The 24,974-nt window shown below is 43.3% G+C and overlaps 1 protein-coding gene and 1 non-coding gene across 2 annotated transcripts in view; both read left to right on the top strand.

The window, feature by feature from the left end:
• The window catches only part of LPAR3 (lysophosphatidic acid receptor 3), a 92,780-nt gene that overhangs the window by 11,796 nt on the left and 56,010 nt on the right, over positions 1-24,974 (top strand). The window contains exon 2 of the mRNA XM_055139704.1: positions 17,135-17,891. Coding sequence (XP_054995679.1) covers positions 17,156-17,891 — 736 coding nt within the window. The 5' untranslated portion in view covers positions 17,135-17,155. The remainder of the gene's footprint in view (positions 1-17,134; positions 17,892-24,974) is intronic.
• LOC129405445 (small nucleolar RNA U13) lies at positions 20,482-20,585 on the top strand. The gene has a single exon (XR_008630587.1). It is a non-coding gene; the product is annotated as a small nucleolar RNA U13 (small nucleolar RNA).

Genomic DNA, 24,974 nt, shown 5'->3' with positions numbered 1-24,974 from the left:
CGATGCACAGGGGTTACTCCTGGCTCTGCACTCAGGAATTACCCCTGGCCGTGCTCAGGGGACCATATGGGATGCTGGGATTTGAACCCGGGTCGGCCGCGTGCAAGGCAAACGCCCTACCCGCTGTGCTATCTCTCCAGCCCCACCTTTAGGGTTTTCTACATGTGAGATTATGTCATTTGCTAACAGAATCATACTTCTCCCTTTCCAAATTAAATTTCTTTGAAATATTTTTCTTGCATAACTTTTCTGGTTAGGACATTGAATACAAAGTTGAATCAAAGTGACCAGAGTGGTTATCTTTGCCTTGTTCCTGATCTTTTTTTTTTCTTTTCGCTTTTTGGGTCACTGCCGGCAATGCTCAGGGGTTACTCCTGGCCCTGTACCCAGGAATTACTCCAGGCAGTGCTCAGGGCACCATATGGGATGCTGGGAATGGAACCCGGGTCTGCCACGTGCAAGGCAAACAACCTACCTGCTGTACTATTGCTCCAGCCCTGTTCCTGATCTTAGAGGGAAAAGTTATCAGGCTTTTGCTATTGAGGATGGTATTTACTGTTGAGTGTGAGTATGGTGTTAGTTGTGGCAGCAATTCTCTCCAACTGCCCTGCACAGTTGTCTGTAGCATTTGAACTCAGAACCTGAAGCCTGTTGCTCTTCTATCACTCCATGCTGTCGCTCCTCTCCCTCTCATCCTCCTTCCCTTATGCCTTATGTTTTGCCCTTGTATCATGATTTCATATTCTTGAGCAGGGGGAAGCTTTCCTGAATGGGAGTTATTTTAGACGCAATATAGGATGACTTTGCCATAGGTCCTTATTAAACGGAATAATACAATGCTAGTTGTATAGTCCATTGGATTTTCTAGAAATTTTCAGCCATGTAACTTTGGGGGGGGAGTCCTATGCCCCAGTTTGTTGAGAATTACCTGTGTGCCAAGCTTCTTATTAAGCTCTTTATAAATGTTGTTTTCAATTCTCGCCAGGTCAGCAGTGTGCCAAGTTAGAGTGTTTGCTGAAAGCCCTGGACCTGACCTAGGTCCAGCTCACACCAGAGCTTCTGCTCCCGCCCCTCCCTTTCCTACCTCCCTGGAATTGTAGACTGATGTGCTTTCTTTGCAAAGGTTTGGGTTCCCAGGACTCCACAAATCTGTTCTTCCTTTCTCTACCCTCTGTTTTATTTTATTTATTTTTAAAACCTTCTGCCCATATTTTTGCTTAGACTCTGCTTTTTTTTTTATTTTTGGGTCATACCTGGCAATGCACAGGAGTTACTCCTGGCTTTGCACTCAGGAATTACTCCTGGTGGTGCTCGGGGGACCATATGGGATGCTGGGAATTGAACCCGGTTTGGCTGCGTGCAAGGCAAAGGCCCTACTCTCTGTACTATCACTCTAGCCTCAACTCTGCTTTTTTCTAAAAGCAGAGTTCTTTATTTTATTTGACTTAGGTTTGGGGAAACACCTGGCTGTGCTCAGGGCTTACCCTTGGCCCTATGCTCAGTGATCACTCCTGGAAAAACTTGGGGGGCCATGTGTGGTACTGAGGATTGAATCAGGGTTGATCAGGTACAAAGCAATCTCTTTTCCTGCTGTACGGTCTCTCTGACCCTCCCCTCTATTTTAAAAACTGAGCTGAAAGACTTATTTTCTTCCTTGTTCTGACTGACAAACACCCACTCTACAGTGGAGGAGCTGAATCAAGAACACCACAAAACAAATCAGAACAGAACAAGAAGCTCCCATGCAAAAGAACATTAAAATGATGGGGAAGGGGGGGAGATGGTAAAGCCCTGTAGAGCTGGTGTCATCCAGGCCTAGCATGGGAGTGGAGTGACTTCAGTGGTGGGTTCCTGTGTCTGCTCTTGAAGAGTCACTCAGGACCTGCCTTTGTTGTTGTCTCCTGGAAAATTCTTTCTTGTCTGTTAACCTGGGTGTCTGAAACATGAATAGGAAAACGTGTGCTCCATGTTGGAGATCAGTGCTCACCAAAGAATGGTGAGGACAGATCATATTTCATGGCAGCCATATCAGACAATTCCTGATCTGTTTGCTTCTGGTTGGTTCAGTCACCAGTTGCCACATGCACATTCTATTTTGGACCAAGTGTCTAAGCCTGCTCTATTTTCAAACTTCTGAGCTTGGTCCATCTTTCTTGCTCCTTCACTACTCTTTCTTCCTTGAGGTCCTCTAAGAAAAGGACTAGAGCATGGAGATGGACCTGGCTTTGTCTTTTCCATAGATCTGTCTTCTTTCGTTCCCTCTCGATACCCCATGGAAAGCCTCTGGAAATGTGAGCGGTGAAAGTGTGTTTTGCCATCTAAAACTGCAGTAGCTGTTGACTTCTAATCCTCTTGCTTCTCACTTCCGCAGCACCACCACCCTCCTTTTCTGGCTATTCATTCTTTTCCCCTATTGCTTACAGACTTAATAACAATTCATGCCCATACTCACCTCTTCTTGTCATACACAGAATGTATATTTGCTATATTTGCTCATGTTCTGCTCCTTTCAGACACCTTCACCTCGCGTTCTGGGCATCTCTGGCACAGAAGACCCTAAAAACACAGGAACCTGGAGGAGACTGAAATTTTTCCTCTCCTTGTTGAAAAACTGATTTCCTTGATTTCAAGCCTGCCAGAGACCAAGCTTTTTTGGTTTATGCTCCCTTCAGAGCCAAGTCTATTGATCTTGCCCTTGTATTTCCCAGCAATATCAATTTGCTGTAAATACATCTGAATGTTTATTGGCGGTTTTTGTTCTTGAGTGTCTGGCTTGACAGAGTGAGCTCACAGATCTGTCGTCCCAGTTTGCAGGAAGACAGATGGGAACACAGAGGTGCACACTCAGTGTGTCTGGGCTAACCTAGAAGGGGCACGTAGCATTGGCACCCGCTTTCCGCTGACAGAAATGAGTTTTGTGGCCTCCTTAGCCGCAATCAATCTGGAAATTGGAATTTGTTACTCTGCAAGTAAGAAAAGGTGAACACAACAGCACTTTGTGTCCTAGAACTTTAAATAATGATACTAAGAAGTAATTGCGAGAGCACTCACAGGGCAGTCAATCATTACGGGCCAGTGAGAAGAAAGACAACAAGCTCAGAGCTCAGTGTCTGCGCAAAGAACCGGGTTCCTGAGTCTGGGATGCTGGGTGAGGCCTGAGGCCTCAATTCATCGTTTCATCTCTGACAAAAAAAAAAAAAACTGATGTGTAAACGCAAAAGTTTGTTCCAGAGGAGACGTGACTCTCATTATAGAGCACTTGCCTGCCACGGGTCAGGCCCTGACTCCCTCCCTAGCACCATATGCTCCCGCCCCAACCTTCCACATGCTCTGCCTGTGGAAGTCCAGAGTTCAATTCTGGCAAATCATTGTCTCCTGGGCATCACCAGCTATAGCCTCACAACCAGAAGGAAAAAGAAAACCAGCAGATTTTCTTAAAAATGGAGTCAGAGGACTGGAGCAATAGCACAGCGGGTAGGGCGTTTGCCTTGCACGCAGCCAAGCCGGGTTTGATTCCCAGCATCCCATATGGTCCCCTGAGCACCGCCAGGAGTAATTCCTGAGTGCAGAGCCAGGAGTAACCCCTGTGCATTGCCGGGTGTGACCCAAAAAGTAAAAAAAAATGGAGTCAGGGGTCTTGCTGATCTTTTTATGCAGTCTGAAAAGTGGAGACATGTCATGTGATGAAGCTGGCAAGGGAAAATACATATACATATATACATATATATACATATGTATATATATATATATATATATATATATATATGGGCTGGAGCAATAGCACAGTGGGTAGAGTGTCTTGCACATGACTGACCCAGGTTCGATTCCTCAGCCCCTCTCCGAGAGCCCGGCAAGCTACCAAGAGTATCCTGCCCATATGGCAGAGACTGGTAAGCTACCCGTGGCGTATTTGATATGCCAGAAACAGTAACAACAAGTCTCACAATGGAGATGTTACTGGTGCCTGCTTGAGCAAAATCAATGAATAATGGGACGACGGTGCTACAGTGTGTATACATATACATACATACACACACACACACACACACACACACATATATATATATATATATATATATATATATATATATTTCAGTAAAACTAAGCAAATACAATACAGAAGGCAGGGAATGTGAGAAAATTTCAGACCTAAGTACTCAGGTTTGGAACTGAGGTTAGAACCTACTGATCTATATGCAGAACGCAGATGTAGGGAGCGGATCTGAAGTTCTGGAACACAACAGTGGTGAGAAACCAGGGCTGCTGGGCCAGAGCACCTGCTGTCGGCCCTGACCCCAGGCAAAGTGTCCAGAGATGAAGAACAAGCGGCACTGCCCACGGGGATGGATGGAACCTCTCCACTTCTGGTCTTTCTGCCGAGGTGCAGTGTTATTGGCTGAGAGCGAGTGGGGTCCGAGGCCTCATCTCATCTCTGACAAAAAACTGATGTTTAAACTCAAATGTTTGTTTCAGAGGCAATGTGGCTTTCATTATAGAGCACTTGCCGACCTCGGGTGAGGCCCTGAGTCCCTCCCCACCACCCTGTGTCCCACCCCCCACCCCAGCCCTCCAGCACCGCAATACCACCCAAACCAAAACTTAATTCTTTAGTGTGGCCTCATGACCATCTGCAGGCGACGGTTCCCATCTGTGTGTTTGCTGCCCTCAGGAGCCACATCCTTGTGTTTGGTCTTGATGGTAACATGCATGTTTAGCACGATAGAGTCGGAGGGGTGTCAGGGCTTGAGCTCATTATTCGGAAGTCTTTCCCATAGAGGAATTAGGGTAAGCCATATCATTCTGGTGGAAGAAAGTTTATAGGGAAGAGACATGGGGCCTGAGAGCTAGTACCTGTCAGTTGATTAAGAGCGGCAGACAAATATTGATCAGTGGGGCAAGGATGAAGAGAGAGCAGAGTCACAGAGATCATGGGAGGCCATTTGGGGATGGTGTGCAGTGGGGGGCAGTTACACCCAGTGGTGTTCAGGGCTTATCTCTCTTTCTTTGCTCAGGGAAATCACTTCTGTAGGCTCAGATGACCATAAGGGGCACTAGGACTTGAATCTGGTTTGGCCACCTGCAAGGCAAATGCCCTACCTGCTGGAGTTTTAAGAAAGGAGAATCTGATCATTAACTTCCAGTGGGAAACCAGAAAATCGGGGACTCTTTAGCCCAATCAAAGATGTTTTTCTTTTGTGTTCATTATGCAAGGTTCGGTGTTTGTGCTTCATGGAACAGAGACGCAGAGGATGCCAGTTCTGTTCCCGACAGGATTAGAAGTGAGGTTAAGACAAATATTGAATAAAATATATTGAATGCCATGGGAGAGGTGCCAAATATTTCTCAGGCAAATTTCTTAAAAGAATAGTCTATATTTTCTTTCTACTTTCAAATTCACCAAGCGTTATTCAGTTCAGTGCGATCAGGTTTCTGCTTGCCCTCCATCAACTGTCTGACACAAACAAACATTTGCTGTGTCCCTACACTGGTTGGCAGCTGCACAGACATGAGTAGAAATCTGGTCCATTCCTTAAGCGGCTTCCAGTAAAGGAATGAAGACTGAAATGGAATTAAGACTGATAAGGAATAAAGACTGATTGTGTTTACATTACAGTAGCAAAGGCTTTCCCCCATTTGCTAAAAGAGTATCATATTTAGTAAATGAAAAGCCATCTTTAGGGCTGGAGTACAAAGAGTAAGGCACTTGCCTTGCACAGGCCAACCGTGGTTCCGTCCCTGGCATAGGATCCCTCAAGTTTCAGCAGGAGTGATTCCTGAGCTTAGAGCCAGGAGGAAGTCCTGAGCACATTAGATGCTTCCTCCCAACAAAGGTCCATGTTTTAAGGGTCGTGGTTATGGCTCAGGGCAGAGAACCTGTCTTGAACCTTGGTACCCTCCACATTCTGAGTGTAATTCTGAAAGCATTGTGGTTGCGTGACCCCTGGCACCAAAACCAAAGTATAATTTCAGGTGTGCTATGGCCAAGTGTGTGAACTCTGATTCAAGTGTGTAGCCATTTTATGTTTATTCATTATTTATCGTGGGGCCACACCCAGGAGTGTTTTAATGTCATCATCTTCATTTTCTCTAACCCCCACGAGCAGAGATAAATCACTTGTTCGCTCAATCACTGTGTGTAAAGAAGTTAGGAGAGTTCTGGTGTGTGCATGGGGACATGGATGGCATCGCAAGATGAGTGGTCCTGGTCCCTGTCTTGGGAACATGCTTATTCCTCTTTTCTCCTCAGGCTTGTTCTGTGAAGAGACAGGAAATGAAAGTTTGGTTAGAGCTTACTAAAAGATTTAGGAAAATCCCAAACACATGACAAACCTTCAAACAGAAACGTTTGTTATATTACAATGCACTTTAAGTGAGATCTGTTTTCAGCCAAGTTCTAGAGGAAACAGTTGATACAGTCAAACTGGTGCTTGGAGGGAAGGTAGCCCTTAACTAGTGGGGGGTCCTACTTCTACAAGATCATGGGAGCCCGCAGGTGATGAGGAATTACATCCTTTCACCTCCAAGTAGAGGAGGCAGAGGAAAGCCTGAGCCACAGGCAGCTCGGCAGGTCTCAGCCTCACCTGCACCCTCTTTCCCATCACCTGTCTTCTCTGGAGGGCAAAGAAACCTGTGCACAGGGTTCCTAGATGCCAGTCCTGCAGAGTTAAGTAAGCATGCAGGAAGAACGCAGATGAGGAGCTGGTAGAGGTCAAGAAAATGAAATGGGGCACAGTATTCAGAGGCCTTTATATGCTTTCCCGTGACCTCTGCATGGCATCAGACAGGCCTGGTGCGGAGGGGAGCTGGGGGAGCCTTTGGAGAGAAATCCTGCTTCCTGATAACAGTCGTGCTTTCCCCTTGGAACCTCCGACTCCCTGCTTGGGGGAACGGTTTCCTGCTACAGCCACGTGCTTCAAAATGAGAATTTCCTTTCTGAGTCAAGTTTCAGAATTCAAGGCAGCTGCTAACCTTGGCTGCTCTGGTCTCTGGCAGCTTTGCAGGGGTCCCTTCAGCACACTCTTTGTTGACCTGTTGCTTGAAATAGCGGGAGATTATCTGGGAGATACTCTGGCCTCCTTCTCAGGACTGGTAGAGGACTGGCAGGAAATGGGGTGAGCTGGGGAATGCATTTCCATGCTGTGGTTATAGCAAGTAGATTGGACCGAAAGTTTTCCTGTTGCAAATTTTACAATGTGGAGAAATCTGATTTTCTTCTCATCAGAAGTCATTTGCTGTGAGCAAGCACTTTAAAATTTTCCCAGAATACATTTTTCACAAAGTGACACAATTTATTGTCCCAGAAAAAAGATCTCTTACAGCCATGAAAAGCCACATTTAAAATTTTGACATTACTACCTCAAACAGTAAAGCTACTAACATTTTATTATACAACAATTTAAGGATTACTTGCTGCATAGTAGAACATGCAGTTATATTACCTATAAGTATTAATTTTAAACATCTTGATTAGTACTTTTTCTTTTATGAGAGGCAAAGGACAAAATGTTCCTGTTTTTTTCTAACTCAATGGATTAGATAAGAATAAAATCGTATAACAGGACAGAGATGTAGCGCAGCAGTTGAGAACTTGCCTTGCATGTTTGAGACCCTGGGTTTGACCCTTGGCACAACACAAGAAAAAATATATAATAAGGTAAACAAAAAGATTAACATCACACCTGAATAAACTAAGTCCAGGAATTTGCTGAGCATGTAAAACTCCTTCACTCCCATCTTCTGTTCAGTTTAGATCCATGTGTTTGCAGATTTGCTTTCCTGTTTAATAAAGAGGCTTAAGACACTCTTTGGTCATCCCTGACATCTGGGAACAATGCATTTGATGAGAGTTGTTTATTAAATAGGTCTTAGGAGAGAGGCTGTGTATATATACTGTGGCCTTCAGTACATACACCCACTCAATGGAGAAAAAGTAGTCATTGAGCTAGCACTATATCCTTACTGAAAGGGGCTCAGTAAGCCGTCTCCTTCATCAAGTTCCAGCTACTGTGTTACAATCTTCGAGCTGGCCATGTCTGCAGGAACAGAGGTTTCTTTCCTTTCCCAAATGCCCCAAGAATGCGCCTGCTCTTCTGTGTGACCGTGAGATTGAACCTTTGCTCCCTGGAGCTGTCAGGGAGGAGAGGTGTATTGTGGAGACCTTGTTGCCATGTGGAGAAAAGAGGAGCTAGATGGAATGGTTTGTGTGCCTGAGTTTGCCGTTCTTTCTTTTTCTTTCTTTTTTTTTTGTGCTTTTTTTTTTTGGGTCACACCCGGCAATGCACAGGGGTTACTCCTGGCTCATGCACTCAGGAACTACTCCTGGCGGTGCTTGGGGGACCATATGGGATGCTGGGATTCAAATTAGGTCTGCTGCATGCAAGGCAAACACCCTACTCACTGTGCTATCACTTCAGCCCCTCTTTCTTAAGAAATGAAGGAAACTCTAGCAAAGTGAGTTTAGCTTTCTGAAGAGACATGATCTTGTGTATGAAGATCGGGTGGCAGATGGGTCACTACCCTTTAGAGTTACCCTAAAGTAAATAGGTTAGCTTTACACTCTCAAAAAAAAAGGTCAGAAGCTTCCAATACATGATTACACACAATATCCTGTGCAAACTGAATTTAAATTGAATTGCAAACAAGCTGTTACTCCTCTGTGTATTTTACCCTCACAAAGAGTAAAGTATTGGCTTAGGAGACATGAGGCTTTATTTATTTTAGGACTCTTGCTGTATATGCAGAGTTAAGAACATCTTCTTCCTCCTCTTTCTTTTATGCTTTTCTTTTAAAAATTAATTTGGGGGCATCTCCCAAACAGTGCTCCAGGAGCATGGGGACTACTCCATGTGGTACTCATCAACCAGTTCTCACAGCTTTGTGCTCAGCCCTGAGAATGTGGAGTTATTTGGTCCTAGAGTGTCAGGACCTGCCAGGGTCTTCCCAGAAGTGCTCAGGGGTCCTCCAGGAGTACACCCTATAGCTCTTGGTGGGTATGTGGTTCTGGAGTTGGTACTTGGGCCCGGACACTGACAAAACATGTGCCCCTGATCAATGAGCTGTTTCCTTGGTCCTTTCCATTTTATTCTGAATATTTACTTATTTATAGAGCTGTTTACAGGAAAATTGAACAAATAGTGGAGTTCCCATTTCATACTCCCTTTCCTGCGTTTCTGCTATCATCAACGTCTTGGTTAATATGGTAGATTCCATATAATTATCCAACTGATATGGATATCATTGTATCACTGTCATCCTGTTGTTCGTCGTTTTACTCTAGCGGGCGCCAGTGATGTCTCCATTCATCCCAGCCCTGAGATTTTTAGCAGCCTCTCCTTACTCATCTTTACAACAATTGGAGGCTCTCTCAGGGTCAGGGGAATAAGACCTGTTATTGTTACTGTTTTTGGCATATTGAATATGGGCATTCAATATGGATATATAATTATTAATTAAAGCTATAGTTTGCTTATGTTCTACTGTGGGAACTCGAAAACTGTGGGGTGAGAGAAGGTAGAGTTGTTTGCTGTGGCTCAGATCCAAGCCTTCTCAAAACTGTGAAGCATGTGTCTGTCCTTGAGCTACATCTGCAGTCTCTGGCTTTGCTTGACTTAAGAACCCTGATTAAAAATTCTTAAGAATATCCCTCTAACTGGTATCTGAGGCTGTCCCTCTGATTGGCTGAACTTTGGATTCTTGGGAGAAGGATTACAGTGTAATTTTCAAGTATCATAAGGTTAGAGACCAGCAATATGGCATCCACCGCCACTGATTCATCTCCTGACTGAAGTAGTATTCCTCTCACTTTTGTCCCCCTCTCTCCTAACGGTGAGAGAACTCACCATGTCTGTCCCACACTTGTGGACAGAGAGCTGTAGTGTTGTATACCAACATCCTTTATTAGGAATTCTTCTGCAGAGGCCAGACCTCTCATATTTATTTTTGAACTTAGTCATTAATTTACATCAGTAAAAAAACTCATGGGTAATTTGGGTTGTAATCCAGTGGTACTTTATTTTGTTGCAATCAATCACTGCTTCCCTCACCGTTCCTACCTCCACAGACACCCCCATATACCTTTTGAAATTATGTGTGAAGTTAAGTGATAGTTCTTAATATCCTTGAAGTCCTTCCTGACAGGGGACAGAATTCTTTTGTGAGGATTGCACTTTAGGTAGCTTTTTTTCTTTTTTGCTTTTTGGGTCACACCCGATGATGCACAAAGATCACTCCTGGCTCTGCACTTAGGAATTACCCCTGGCGGTGCTCAGGGGACCATATGGGATGCTGGGAATCGAACCCGGGTCGGCCGCGTGCAAGGCAAATGCCCTACCCGCTGTGCTATCGCTCCAGCCCCTCAGGTAGCTTTTTGAGGGTAGAAATACCACTGCTCGCCCCTCTCAGTCAGCAGAGGGAATGAAAACATAAAAGACCCCAGGTAGAGGACACTGATGAAGAATGGTGCTTAGCTGGGATAAAGGTCAGTGTGTGTGTGTGTGTGTGTGTGTGTGTGTGTGTGTGTGTGTGTGTGTGTGTGTATGTGTGTGTGTGTCTGGGCACACCTAATTTTCCGAGCACTTACTGAGCCCCTCCCACATTGTGGCAGGCCCAGAAACGCACCATCACCGCGTAACGTCCCTGCCTTAGTGCATGGGGGCCAGAGCGGAACCCAAGTGGATGGAGTTAAGTAATGAGTGAAGAAATAAAACGGGTGAGAGTGCAGTGGGGTAGGGTGAGGTGCTCTGTTAGAGAGGGGCAGGAAAGGGCTGTCTAATGAAGTGACAGTTGAGCAAGAATGAGGTAGAGAAATGAGCCCTGTGGGTGTCCACTGAAGAGGTTTCAGGGCAGAGGGAACAGGCCGTCCAAAGACCTTGAAACTAATGGCTAATATGAACCCCAGGGATAATATGTAGATGTAAGTCTCCCATGCTTTCCTTATTTTGCCATTAACATGAATTATTAAGAAGTCAGTGAGCAACTGTGATTGCTTACATAGGACTGTTCTCTCATCTGTTGTGAGCATACCAACCAACCTCACCCCCAACTCCCCTCTGCCACGGTTTCCAGCGATGAGAGGACTGTTCAACTGTTGGGACCATAGGAACACAACTGTGTCCAGCACCAGCTGACCTTGTTTGGGATGCACACCAGTGCTTTTGAGGTGGGAGAGGAGAGTGTTACTAAAGCCAGCTGAAAGGCAAGCAGCAACTTGTCTTGCAAGATGTAGCTAGAAATAAAAGCTGCCCAGTGGTTTTCAAATGTCTTAATTTTCATAATTGTTTCCACATTATGGACTGGTTTGGACCTTTTTTTTGTCAGAGAATCAAGTTTGGGAGAGTCTAAATGAAAGCTTTGCTTATGAAGTTTTCATTTGGGTTCCACATATAGACTTTCTAAACCATCATTTTATGAAGCCTTAAATTAGTCAAGTTTGAAGTTGTGGTAATAGCTCCAAAATTTAACATCTTTTGTTTCTTGGTCAGAATTATTCAAACCTCTAAACCTGAAATATAAAAAAAGAAGAAGAAAAAGAAAAAGAAGAAGAAGAAGTGAAAAAAAGAAATCCAGATGGGATTTGGCCGAATTTAAGTTTAGCAATGGTCAGCTAGTCTTGGAATTGACCTTGTTGTGGCCTACTCTCCATAAACTTTGAAAACCTATTTTCAGAAAGGTGCCTTTTCTGTTCTTTTAAGGCTATTAAAACAAAACAAAAAATACCCAAAGGCTTTTTTTTTCCTTTATAGTGTCGGTCTTGAAGGTGACTTGATTACATCCATACTAATTTGGTAATTGTAAGCATAACTACAGTTCTTGGAGAGAAAACAGAGTGTAGTAGACCATCACGGGGGAATACTGGCCTAAACAGAACCGGCAGTCTTCCACCTACTACTAGTGTGTCCTTAGAGAAAGCTGCCTCAGTTTCCTTAATTGTGACATGAGTGTAATCAGAGGATCTGCCTCACTGCGGGGAGGATTAAACAAAATGACGAGGGTGAAATTCTTATTCTGGCACACAGTAGCCACTGCAATATTAGCAATTAAAGATGGCAATAATAAAATGGAAATAATGGGTCACTGATACAAGAACACAAAGTTAGGAAGTAAAGAATTTCAGTAATTTTCATGTCAAGTAGGTGATGTGGAAATCATTTAAGGCAATCTATTTGTTTCTGTAGAGGAAGAGATACTGTAAGAGAATTGATTCCACAAATGCTGATGCTTTAGACATGAACATAAAAGGCTAGGTATCTGCTCTACTGGAGAAGTAAAGTCTACTGGTGGGGGACAGATTAAAAAAATGTAAGCATAAGTGAAATGAATCAGAAAGAGAGAGACAGACATAGAATGATTGCACTCATTTGTGGAATATAAAATAATATGAGACTGACACCTAAGGACCATAGACACAAGGGCCAGGAATATTGCTCCATAGTTGGATACCTGTCTCATGAGCTGGGGGAGAAGGCAGCTGGAATAGAGAAGGGATCACTAAGTCAATGATGATTGGAGGGATCGTTCAGTATGGGAGATGTGTGCTGAAAGTAAATAAGGACCAAACATGAGAGCCTCTCAGTATCTATATAGCAAGCCATAATGCCCCAAAGTAGAGAGAGAGTATGGGGAAAATTGTCTGCCATAGAGGCAAGAGGAAGACCAGGAAGGGGGATGGATACTACGGACATTGGTGGTGGAAAATGTGCACTGGTGGAGAGATGGATGTTCGATCATTGTATGACTGAAACTCAAATATGACAGCTTTGTAACTGCATCTCATGGTGATTCAATAAAAAAAAGTAAGCATAAAAGAAGCATGTATTGAATAGCAAGTGCTCTGATAATAACTAGGGCTTTCATTAGTGACAGTTGGAAGATTAATTTGGGTTGATCAGAGAAGGTATGTATCTGGAGGAGATACTTAGGTTAGGATTAAATAATTCTATTTTAAGAAAATAAATCCATCATTTGTTATAAACTCACTAAAGTTTTTGGTGACTTCTAGCTAAGAAAATGTGTTGGTCTGTAGTTAACCATGTCCTGGGAACCATCAACAAGATTGGCATTGTGTGGAGGCAGAGGAGGGAAAAAAAATCAAAATCAGTGAAGTCATGGAACTTCCTGTTCATTTTGGAGCCTGGGGTAGTTGCATTAGGAAGTGTCTTATAGGACAGAGGTGAAAGTGTCATGCTGATGTACTTAGTTGTCAGCATGGAAGATTTTATAGCAGTGCAAAGAAAACCACTTCAGTTGCATTTCCACCTAAAAATTCTGAAGTGTGCTATGTTGGTAACAGCACAGCACTATAGCACTGTCATCCCATTGTTCATCGATTTGCTCAAGCGGGCACCAGTAGTCTCCATTGTGAGACTTGTTACTGTTTTTGGCATATAGAATACGCCACGGGTAGCTTGCCAGGATTTGCTGTGCGGGTGGGATACTCTCCGAGAGGGATTTCCAAAAGAGACAGAGGAATCGAACCCAGGTCGGCCGTGTGCAAGGCAAACGCCCTACCCACTGTGCTATTGTTCCACTCTGTTGGTAATAGTAATAATAATAAATGAAGCAGATTTTGGCTTATGGCTTGTGGCTTTGCTTTTGAACATGAGTTTTGATTTTGCTTTTTTTTTTTTTTTTTGCTTTTTGGGTCACACCTGGCGATGCACAGGGGTTACTCCTGGCTCTGCACTCAGGAATCACCCCTGGCCATGCTCAGGGGACCATATGGGATGCTGGGATTCGAACCCGGGTCGGCCGCGTGCAAGGCAAACGCCCTACCCGCTGTGCTATCGCTCCAGCCCCATGAGTTTTGATTTTGCAGGGCTATAGTTGTTAAAGAAAGGTTAAATATATTAAGTAGAATATGTAGTCCTAAGACAAAATCTGTAACATTTAAAAATTGGTTTATTTCAGAAGTTGCACATAGAAGAAATTGGAAAGAATTTTTAAAAAACCTGCAGTTATACCATTTCAAATTAACTATTTACATTTTAAGATTGTTTTCCTTATAGTTTTTAAAAAAATATTTATGGTGCACATTTTTGCAATTATTTATAGTTAAAATAGTTTCATAGCTTATTTTGATATTACTGTAACCTTTAATAAACAGGAATTTCAATGGCTGTATAGAACTGTGTTCTGTGGAATCTCTCTTACTGATTTCTTATGTGAGTTTTTTGGGGGTTGCATTGTCCATTCCTCCCAAAAGTAGTCTTTGTGGTTAGAACATTGGGAATGGCTTGGTGGGAGTTCTGGTCAATCATGGTTTTTCTGTGGTTTCTCAACTTTGTAAGATAAAAGAACTTCTCAGTCTCAGGACATTTTTTTTGTTAAAATATGTACTAAAATGTACCATTTTGGTTTTGATGGGGGGAGGGAGTTGAATTTGAAGTTTTTGAAGTAAAAATCATTGAGGTTTTAGGGCATCATAATTATACATTCATCCAAATTTGTGAGCATCAATATAAAAAATTATGACATCTTCAAAAAGAAATTAGGAAAATTGTGATAATTTTTGTAGACTCTTAATGACATTTTTCTTACCTATTCAATTTAATATTGCTGATGAATTTATCATAGATAACAAATAAATATGGTAGAAATATGTTTCTATTAGCTACCTAAAACATATAGCAAGATTAGGCCAGAGAGATGGTGTTAAGCCAATAAGGCACTTGTCCTGCCTGTGGTAGACCCGGGTTCAAGCCCCAGAACCCCTTTTGGTTCTCTGAGCCCACAGGAATGATCCTGGAGTAAGCCCTGAGCACAGCTATGTGTGGCCCAAATAAAGCATATAGCAAAATAAAGTGCATGAAAAATTTTATTAGTAAAAGGAAGCACAATAATTGCATCACTAGAATTTCTCATGTGGTTCTTGTGTTGTCTTACATTTTTGTCTACTTTTGATTCAATAAAAAGCTGAGTTTTTGCCTTAAATACTTGAATATATTTTCACTACATTGGTATGTTTTATTTAACTCTCATCAACTGTCTGTGGTATTTGAAATATGTTGTCTTAAGGGTAGTTAAATTACATATACATAAACCATTTAAATACACTTACATCTTTTAGTTTTAAATCTAAGTAAATGTGAAAATATTACAATCCACCAGAATGTAACCTTACTTATAAGAGCAAAATATTGGAGCCAGAGGGATAACTCAGTAGGCTGAGTGTCCACTGAGATTTGCAAAAAACAGTCCTGAGTTCACTCCCTCAATGCCATGTGGTTCCCCAGCACCTCCACAAGTGAACTGCAAGCATTGAACTGTAGTAGCCTTGAGCACTGCCAGGTGTAGCCTTCCAAGACTTAAAAGTAAAATTAAAATATTTAATATAATCTAAATTTTCAAGATTTAGGGGTCATGTTGTATATTCATATACTGTAATATTATGACACTATCAAAATAATCTCTATATTTTTAATTGGGAAAATTCTCTTTTAGTATAGATCCATTGACCTCCCATATAGAATTATCTAAGATCAGTGAGTATCTGCCAAAGAGAGTAAATTTTGTTTTGTCATTATTAAAATTGAGTTCCCCTTCCTTATAATTGAAAGGCACTAGAACTATTTGTCTCTTGAGACCACTTTTAGTTTATCATAAGCATTACCAAGTGATATTATCAAATTTTACCTTCTATTTGTAATGGCAGAGAAGAAATTATATAATCCATTTGAAAGTATCATCCTATCACTAAAATACAAATTAGAAAAAAATGATATGTTTTTACTTAGAACTACTTCAAATTGATACCTGATCTACTTTACAGAGTGTATAAAGCATCTTAAAATTAAGCTTTCCCCATGAGAGCCACTTTCTTTTCATTACTGGACTCTTCGGTGTACTGGATCTTGGGTTCTCCAGAAAATAAACTGCTGCAGCTTCACCTGTTTTGAAAGAACCCATCTGTGGCCACTCTTCCAAGAAACTAGATTCCTGAGCTCAAGAAAAATTAGAGATCACTCTTCTTGGACCGTTCATGAAAACAACCAGACTGCAATAACCCAGAATCCTTCATCTTTCTTCTGAGCAATGATGAACAGGCATCTGTAGGGCTTCCACCCAGCTCCTTGGCCCCTCTTTTCTTGGGACTCAGGAAGTCTTAGACTGAGATGACTGTCTTCTCTGTCTGACACCCAGATCTGAGGTCTGTTTCGAACCATATGTTCCAAAAACGCTCTCTCTCTCTCTCTCACCTGATAGGTGTGGTCTGACAGCCACATCAAGTAGGATTTTGACCCAAACTCCACATCTCACTCTTTTCCACCACCTACTGTGTTGAAGCCATAGTGAGTGGTGGAAGGAAACTGACTTGAAGTGGCAGAGTTGGGAAATTTAATGAACAAAACCACACTGATACAGTTCAGATCAGGAGACCATAAGGATGAAGTAAACAAACAAAAAAATACAGAGGGGGAATTGAGGTGAACGACTCCTGCCAAGCACCACATTCTTATTTAACGCATGAGTGTTACCATTAACAAGTGTACCTTGAGGTTCAGGAGTGGAATCTGGAAGGATGGAAATTGATCTCTAGGGGCAGCCATTTGGTTACTGAAGAGTAATTCAAACACTATTATCTTGGCAAGAATGTTCCTGGCTTGGTTACCAAACTTCCCTTGATTCGGGAATGTGTCCCATCAATAAGAAATGAGCCAATTGCTTCCCGGAAAACACTAGGAAAAAGCTTTAACATGAATCATCATAATTGTTACCCATGCAAAGTGGAGATGGCAGTGAGGTCAAGAATATTTGACTTTTGCTGCCGCCACTATCTGTCATTCATTCATTCAGCCAACCCACCAGCCATTTGGCAAATATCTGTCAAAAGTTTACCTTTTTTGACAGACCACCAAGGGGCTCATGGTGGCGTCATGCTAGACAAAATAGATGCAGGTCCTCTCCCGCTGAAATTTCCACCTACCCTGTCAAGCACGGCAGTTGTGATGGGAGAATGGGAGGTACATGGTGTTAGGAAGGGAGTGAGGTCCTGGAATAAGGGATATTTACACAGAGGCTAAAAGGTTGACAGGAACTGGAGGGAACTACGGGCTTTGCAGTGACAATTGGTGCTTTAACAGCTGCTTTTTTTTTTGTAAAGACTAATTTTTGTTTCTTTTCAAATTTTTTTTTCCAGGATGTTCTGTCCTTCTCCACCATGAATGAGTGTCACTATGATAAGCAGATGGACTTTTTTTATAACAGGAGCAACACAGTCACTGCCGATGAATGGACAGGAACGAAACTCGTGATTGTCTTGTGCTTTGGCACGTTTTTCTGCTTGTTTATTTTTTTTTCCAATTCTCTGGTCATTGCGGCAGTGATCAAAAACAGAAAGTTTCACTTCCCCTTCTACTACCTGTTGGCTAACCTGGCTGCTGCAGATTTCTTTGCTGGAATCGCCTACGTATTCCTGATGTTCAACACTGGCCCGGTTTCCAAAACGCTGACTGTCAACCGCTGGTTTCTCCGCCAGGGACTTCTGGACACTAGCTTGACCGCCTCCCTGACCAACCTACTGGTCATTGCCGTGGAGCGCCACATGTCTATCATGCGCATGAGGGTCCATAGCAACCTGACCAAGAAGAGGGTGACACTGCTCATTTTGTCCATCTGGGCCATTGCCATCTTTATGGGGGCAGTCCCCACACTGGGCTGGAATTGCCTTTGTGACATCTCCACCTGCTCGTCCCTGGCCCCCATTTACAGTAGAAGTTACCTCATTTTCTGGACTGTATCCAACCTGGTGGCCTTTTCCATCATGGTTGCAGTGTACCTGCGGATCTACATGTATGTCAAGAGGAAAACCAATGTCTTGTCTCCACATATGAGCGGGTCCATCAGCCGCCGAAAGACACCCATGAAGCTAATGAAGACCGTGATGACTGTCCTGGGTAAGAGGAACCACCTGAACCTTTGTTCCCTTCCACTCCGAAGATACCTCTGGGGAACTTAGCAGTGCATGTCTTGTATGGGACCTTCTGTGGGGAGGGGATACAGCAGTGAATGAGGATGGACAAAAATCCTCACTTGCCTAGAACTTACACTCACACATGAAGACAAAACAAAGTCTTCCAGTGGAGGACAGCATTTTTTGGGGGGGTTTGGTTTTTATTTTGTGATGGGCGGGGGAGGGAAGGCGGTACATCCAATGATGCTCAGGGATTACTCCTGACTCTGCACTCAGAAATTACTCCTAGCACTGCTCCAGGGACCATATGAGGTACAGGGGAATAAACTAGACTGGGCCACATGCAAGGCAAGTGCTCTATCCACTGTGCTGTCTCTCTGGGCTGGGGTAAACAACAATTTGTAATGTGTTTTGTTATAAAGTTTATAAGATAGTCTCATGGGAGCACATGAAGCAGGGAAGCAAAAGCAGGCATGCTCAGCAGCTATTGTTTGCCATTTCAGAACGCATTTCGAGGGGAAGCTTTTACCTAAGGACTTTGGAACAACTAAGTCGGGGGTGGTGAGAGAGCCAGTCCTATGGGTTCAAGAAACTCTAGGGAAGGGGTTCTGAAAAATGTCTTGGGTGTTCCAGAAAGAAGATGTGTTTGGCATAGAAGCATTGAACCTCCAGGATGCCTGTGGCGAGGGAGAGGAGTTAGCATGGGCAGAGGAGAAGGTGATGCAGGTCAGAGCACTCCTGGGACAAGAGTGGGGCAATTTGGGTTCTGCCGGGCCTTGTAGTTCTCACACAGGCTTTAATTTCTGAATATGAGGAGCCATTGGAAGCATTGGAACAAGGAGCATCATCATGGGACTTAGATTTTATTTCTCTGAGGGAGGGCAGCTTGAGGCCCATTCTGCAGTGCTCAGAGCTTACTCCTGACTCTGTGCTCAGGGATCATTCCTGGCTGCGTTCAGGAGAATCATATTCAGTGCTCAGGATTAAACCTGGACCAGCCACATGCAAAGCAAGTGCCTTACCTGCTAAGTGTACTAACTCTCTGACCTCTTGACTTACATTTTAATGATACCTCTTTGGCTATTGTTTTGAGAAAATACTATTTTGAGGCAAACAAAAGCAAGAAAACTGATGACAAGGATATTCTAGCATTCTGGAGGGATGCAGTGACTAGTCCTTTGGGAAGTTTGGAGGTGACAAGGCGTGGAAGGATTCTGGATGTATCACAAGGTAGAAAGAATCCTATTTTTGCCTACTGACTAGGGATGAAGGAAGATTAGAGGGAGAGGAGAAGGTGGTGGGGTTATTATCTCAAGATGGGCAGATTGAAGAGAAGAATGTTTGGGAGTAAATGTCAGAGTTGGGGAGGGCAGTTGAAAGGGAGGGACATTGATGTCCTTGGGAAAGGGAGGTGGGTACAGTGGTGATGGGTGCACTTTTGGAATTTTGTGCACGAGAAATCATCATCAGTATTGTAAATCAAAGAGCCTCAACTTCAAAATTTCAGGAGTTTGGTTTTGGGAATCTAAGTTTAGGATCCTCTGAGACATCTAAGCATGCCCCCTGAGCACCACTGAGAGTGGTCTTTACTAAAACAAATAGTCTTGTGTTGGGGATGTAGCTTAGTGGTAGAACACTAGTCTTATACATGAGACCCTGGGTTTGATCCTTGATACCACAATTTATATATATATGTAACATATATATGTATATATATCACAATCAATCAATCAATCACAATATCCCGTTAGTCACTGATTTCTCGGGCGGGCTCAGTAACATCTCATTTCGTCCTTTCCCTGAGATCTTAGGAGTCTATTTCGACTTGGCCCTCCTAACGATGTTGCACTGGGGGCTCTTCAGGGTCAGGGGAATGAGATCCAGCTTGTTACTGGATTTTGCATATGAATACACCATGGGGAGCTTGCAAGGCTGTCCCATGGGGGCAGGAAACTCTCAGAAGATTGCCAGTTTCTCCTAGAGGGAGAAGTAGGCCAAAGATATCGCTTCTGAGAGCTTGCTTTTAAGTCTCTGGATGTTGACCGTTGATGGGATTACACACACCTGGGTTCCTCTGCTGGTACCTTCATGCATGAGGCCTGTCCGAATGTGTAAAATATATATATATATATATATACACGTATATATATATTTTTTTTTTAAATCTGGATTGGTCAGGTTAGGTCCTATTTAAAGTTCTCATTTTTTGGTGACTCTGGAAAGGCCAGATTTGTTGCAGCCAAGAGCCTGATTGAAGTGAAATAAAGACATAGGAAAGAAGTTTTAGGACAGTGGGTTTTACCAACTCTCAGGAGCTTTACTTTGCACTATTAAACATGTACCAATAACACCTGTTTGAGTCTCAAACCAAGATCTGTTTTATTTTGTCGTGGTAGAGGCCTGGGTTACAGTTGGACATGTTGTCAAGTGGCAAAATCAGAACATTGAGTCTTCCACATTAGATAGGCTGTTTCTGCCCCTGTGTAAGGACAGTAGCAGCTGACAGTTACAGAGAGAGGCCAGGAGGGTCTCTATTTCAGTGTGAAGAGCTATTAAAAAATCAGTGATGGCAGATCCTTTTCCAGTTCATATGCATGATGATTGGATGCTCACACGTTTGTGTGACATGTGCTGCCCTTAAATCTTGTTACACATTTGGCACATTACCCATCTGATGTGAACTTAGAAAAAAAGTCCATGATGGCGACTGAATCACTAGAAGATGCTGGGTGTGTGTGCTGAGATGTGAACTTCAGGGTTCTGAAACGTCAATAAGATTTGTCTGTCGGCCGTGTGTGGTCGGATTGCTAAATTAATTTCAGACTGAGGATCTAGCTGAGTTCACAGATGCTTTGTGTTTGACCTGTGCCCAGCATTGTCCTGAGTGCTTTACAAGCCTCAGTATACTTTTGCCTTCAAAGCAACCCCATGAGGTAGTTACTTTGTTTTCCAGGTGAAGACGCTAAGCAGAGTTAACAGTGCACGCAGGCTGGCTCAGAGTGCAATAGCAGTTTGCATGGCAATGCCAAGGCTGAGCCAGTGACCCAGAGCCTGTGTGTTTTGGCTTTATTATTATTACGTCTTTTGTCATGGGTGGGAGGCAGGACCATTCCTAGTGATGCATGGCTCTGTGATGCAATTCTGTCAGTTTCCTGGGCAGGAAACACTGGGCATGGAACCCAGAGCCTCACACTTGCTAAGTGTGAGCACTGCTACTTGAATTGTATTCCTGGCTCACCTGTTTAATAACTTACTCTGCAACAATTTATTTTATTTTATTTATTTAGACTTGCAGAGTCTCCTCTTTGTCCTATATTCTACTTTGACCCTCTCCTCTGTTGGGTACCTCGAAAAGAACAAGAAAGGAGAGGATTCCTTCAATCCATTTTCCACTCTTGCTGGAGAGGATGTTCATAAAAAGAATAAAATTAGGGTACCAGCAGGTAAGGCACTTGCCTTGCATGCCGCGGCCCCAGTTAAATCTTTGGCATCACTTAATGGTCTTCCAGAATTGCCTGAAGTGGTTCCTAAACACAGCTGGGTGCAGCCTAAAGACAACCCTCCAACACACACACACAAACAAACTCACACACTAAAATTTGGTATTCAGTGGTATGTCAATAAATATTGCTACTTTTTCTGCTGAATTTGCAAGCATAATCATTTGCTGGGCTATATGTCTTGAGAATTACCTTCTTGATTAAAAGAAGGATCTCACCCTTCCCAGTATGTTATAAATCATATACCACATGAAATAGGAAAGATTTTTTGTGCTCAACAATCATTCCTAGAAGTAATTGGAGAACCTGATACAGTGCCAGGATCAAACTGGGATTGGCCAGATGCAAGGAAAACTCCTTAACCTAGCACAAAAAGACAAAATATTTCTAAAATTTTAGGTGGGGAGGGGCAGGAGCAATAGTACAGCAGGGTGGATGCTTGCCTCGCTCTACCCTGCTCTCCATTTGGTACCTGGAGCCCACCGGGAGTGATGCTTGAGCACAGAGCCAAGTAAGCCCTGAACAGTCAGGTGTGACCCCCACGCACAGCCTCCCCTCCCCACACTGTCCCCACACATACAATTTGTTTTTTAGAGGAAATAAGATTGTGAAATACCCATAGTCACTTTTTTTTTCCCCCACTAGATACGTACCTTGGTCTGGAACGTACAAAAGGGTTTTAAATAAAGGAGCTCTGGGGTTTGGCAAATGTGAGTTAGATAAGGGTAAAAATGGAAGTTTCAGTGAAATTGTCACAAAAAATAAGAAGTTGTGGTGCTGAAAATAGGAATTGGTTAACGACAGGAAGAAGATTTGGTGTGATGGAACTGACCAAGTTCCTCCATGGTGAGACTGAGGGATCTGTAGAAAGAGGGAAGTATGGGGACAAGGAAGGGAAACTGAGAAGCCACATGGTTTGGGGTCTTTAGAGTCCCAGTCCCTGATTTCTTCAGACAACAGAAGATTTGAATTTTAGATGAATTTTGTTATTTTCTACAAGAGTGATCTGAAACACATTTCCTCCCCTTTCTTGGTTAAATTTTCTCATCTATCGGCTGGAGCGATAGCACAGGGTAGGGCATTTGCCTTGCGCAAGGCCAACCCGGTTTAGATTCCTCCACCCCTCTCAGAGAGCCCGGCAAGCTACTGAGAGTATCCTGCTCGCACGGCAGAGCCTGGCAAGCTACCCCTGGTGTGTTCGATATGCCAAAGACAGTAACAACAAGTCTCACAATGGAGACGTTATTGTGCCCACTTGAGCAAATCGATGATCAATGGGAGGACAGTGCTAGTAAACGTTTAGTGGTTCTTTTTATAACAAGAAGTAATGAAAAGTGGAAATGGTGGAAATGAAAAGAAAAGGAGTGTATGTGTCTGTAGGTGTGTGTGTGTGCATGTGCATGTGTGTATGTTTGCACGTTCTTGTGTGTGTGCACATGTGTGTCAGAGAGAGAGAGAGAGAGAGAGAGAGAGAGAGAGAGAGAGAGAGAGACTGTCAACCAACTCTAAATCCTGTTGATTGATAATGGATCCAAGCAAAGTGTCCACTATGCTCTCTCCCCAGAAATGAAGTCCCTAGTTGCTCCATCTGGTACATGTAAAAATATAGTTTCCCAAGACAAGTGACTCCCAAATGATAATATAAACATCTGGTGTTAGTGCCTGCCATCATTGCAGAAGTTGGCTCCTAGTAAGGGGAAAGTATAGTTTCAATACTTCCTTATAGGATAGTTGCCTACTTAAACTATCTTCTTGATAAAATACTAACCCGTTGCATTTGCTCTTTCATATATGTGATGTAGAAAAGATTAATTTGGATTACTTTCATTTTCTCCCTGCCTTTCCCCTAGAATCCTACACAGAGGGATGGTCAGGATTGCCCTGGGCTACTTGTGGGGATAAAGCTCACTAGCCTTACACTTGCTTTTTTTATTTGTTTGTTTGTTTCTTGGAGCCATACCCAATAGTGCTTGGGGGCTACTCCCTGCTTGGTACTCAGAAGCTCTATAGCGCTGGGGATCGAACCCAGGCTTCCTGCATGCAAAAGCATGTACTCCAGACTGTCGGATCATCTCTCCATTATTTTTAATAGGAGTCAAACCCAGCAGTGATTGGGGGCCGCAAGTCACATTTGGGGGTTCTGGGCCCCTCTGTGGTGCCAGGGATGAAACTCTGGATCTCATAGCCGCTAGAGATGTGCTCTGTCACTTCAGTCATCTCTCTGCCCGTGATCAATTTCTTATAAGCCTCTTCATTTAATTATTAAGAAATCACTCTTTCAGCATATATTATCTGTCTGTTAAACAGTATCTGAAAAGCCAAGGGAGGTGTAAGCCCAGGGACCTTAATCTCATTTCAGATATGGGATGGGCAGGGACTATAGAATTTGAAGATTTCTTAGAGGGCTTGGGCGGTGATCTGGAACGACACGCAGTATTTTTAAGCCCAGGACGGAAAGACGGTCCCAATAGGAGAAACAGCACAAACCAGAATGTGATGGCAGTAACCTTTAAAGCAGCACAGAGGCATGTGCGGTACAATGGGGAACAGCTTGTTCGTGAGTCAGAAAAAGTTTACTTGGTCATCCTGTTTGGAAGGAGAGCTGTAGACCAGATGACCTTTGGCTTTTTTTCCAGCGCTAATAGGCACTTGGTTGCACACCAAAGCATACATGGTGAGATTATGTTTCTCTCCTTCCCTTAATTTTCATTGCAATGACTTGAGGGGGTGAGGGGTGCAGGGGCGGCGTCACACACAGTATGGTGTTTGCATATTTTCTGGTTGTGATGCTCACCAAGCACACATGAGATTATGGGGCTCATGGGATGGGAGTGTCACACTCCTCACTTGCACACATGCTCCTTTTGGAGTTGTGGCACACACACACACACACACACACACACATTCTGGTGATCGTGCTCATTGGGTATCCCCATGGCACTCACACCTGAGCTGGCCAGGGGTCACACTTCCTAGCTGGGGTCCTCACATGTCTTTTCAGCTGCAGGTCTTGCAGGAGAGGACAAACCTTCGGTTGTGCTGCTTATACCCTTAATTGCAGTGAAGCTGGGAATCACCTCCAGCAGCAGAAATTGCAGAAACACACAGTAAATCCCTTGAAATGTGCCCTCTGCACGCAACAATACACAATCAGCTCACTGCTCTTGGCTGGCCAGACGGTCCCTCTAAGCCTTTGAGCTGTCCTTCAGATGCTAAGGAGGAAGTCACTTCCTTTTTTTTCTTTGTCAAATTTAAGTTTAGGTTACCTGAAAGTTTTAACTTTTTCAGTTTTTATGTACATCACCAAAATATCCCAGGACCCCCATCCCTGTCACCTTTAGTGATCCCCTCCTCACCACCCCTCACTGCTTGGAAATCTCAAATTTCGGGTTTGTCATTGTTTGATACAGTTTTTCCCCCTTGTTTTATTTCTCTGTATACCATAGATGAGTGAGATCATCCAGTGTTTGTTCTTCACCCTCTGACTTTTTCATTTGTTTTTGTTTGGGGGGCCACACCCTGCAGTGCTCAGGGTTTACTCTTGGTTCTGTGCTCAGGGATCATTC

The sequence above is a fragment of the Sorex araneus genome, chromosome 5 (genome assembly GCF_027595985.1).
Source record: "Sorex araneus isolate mSorAra2 chromosome 5, mSorAra2.pri, whole genome shotgun sequence".
NCBI classification, from domain to species: Eukaryota; Metazoa; Chordata; class Mammalia; order Eulipotyphla; family Soricidae; genus Sorex; species Sorex araneus.
This window is presented reverse-complemented; position numbering and strand designations above follow the sequence as displayed.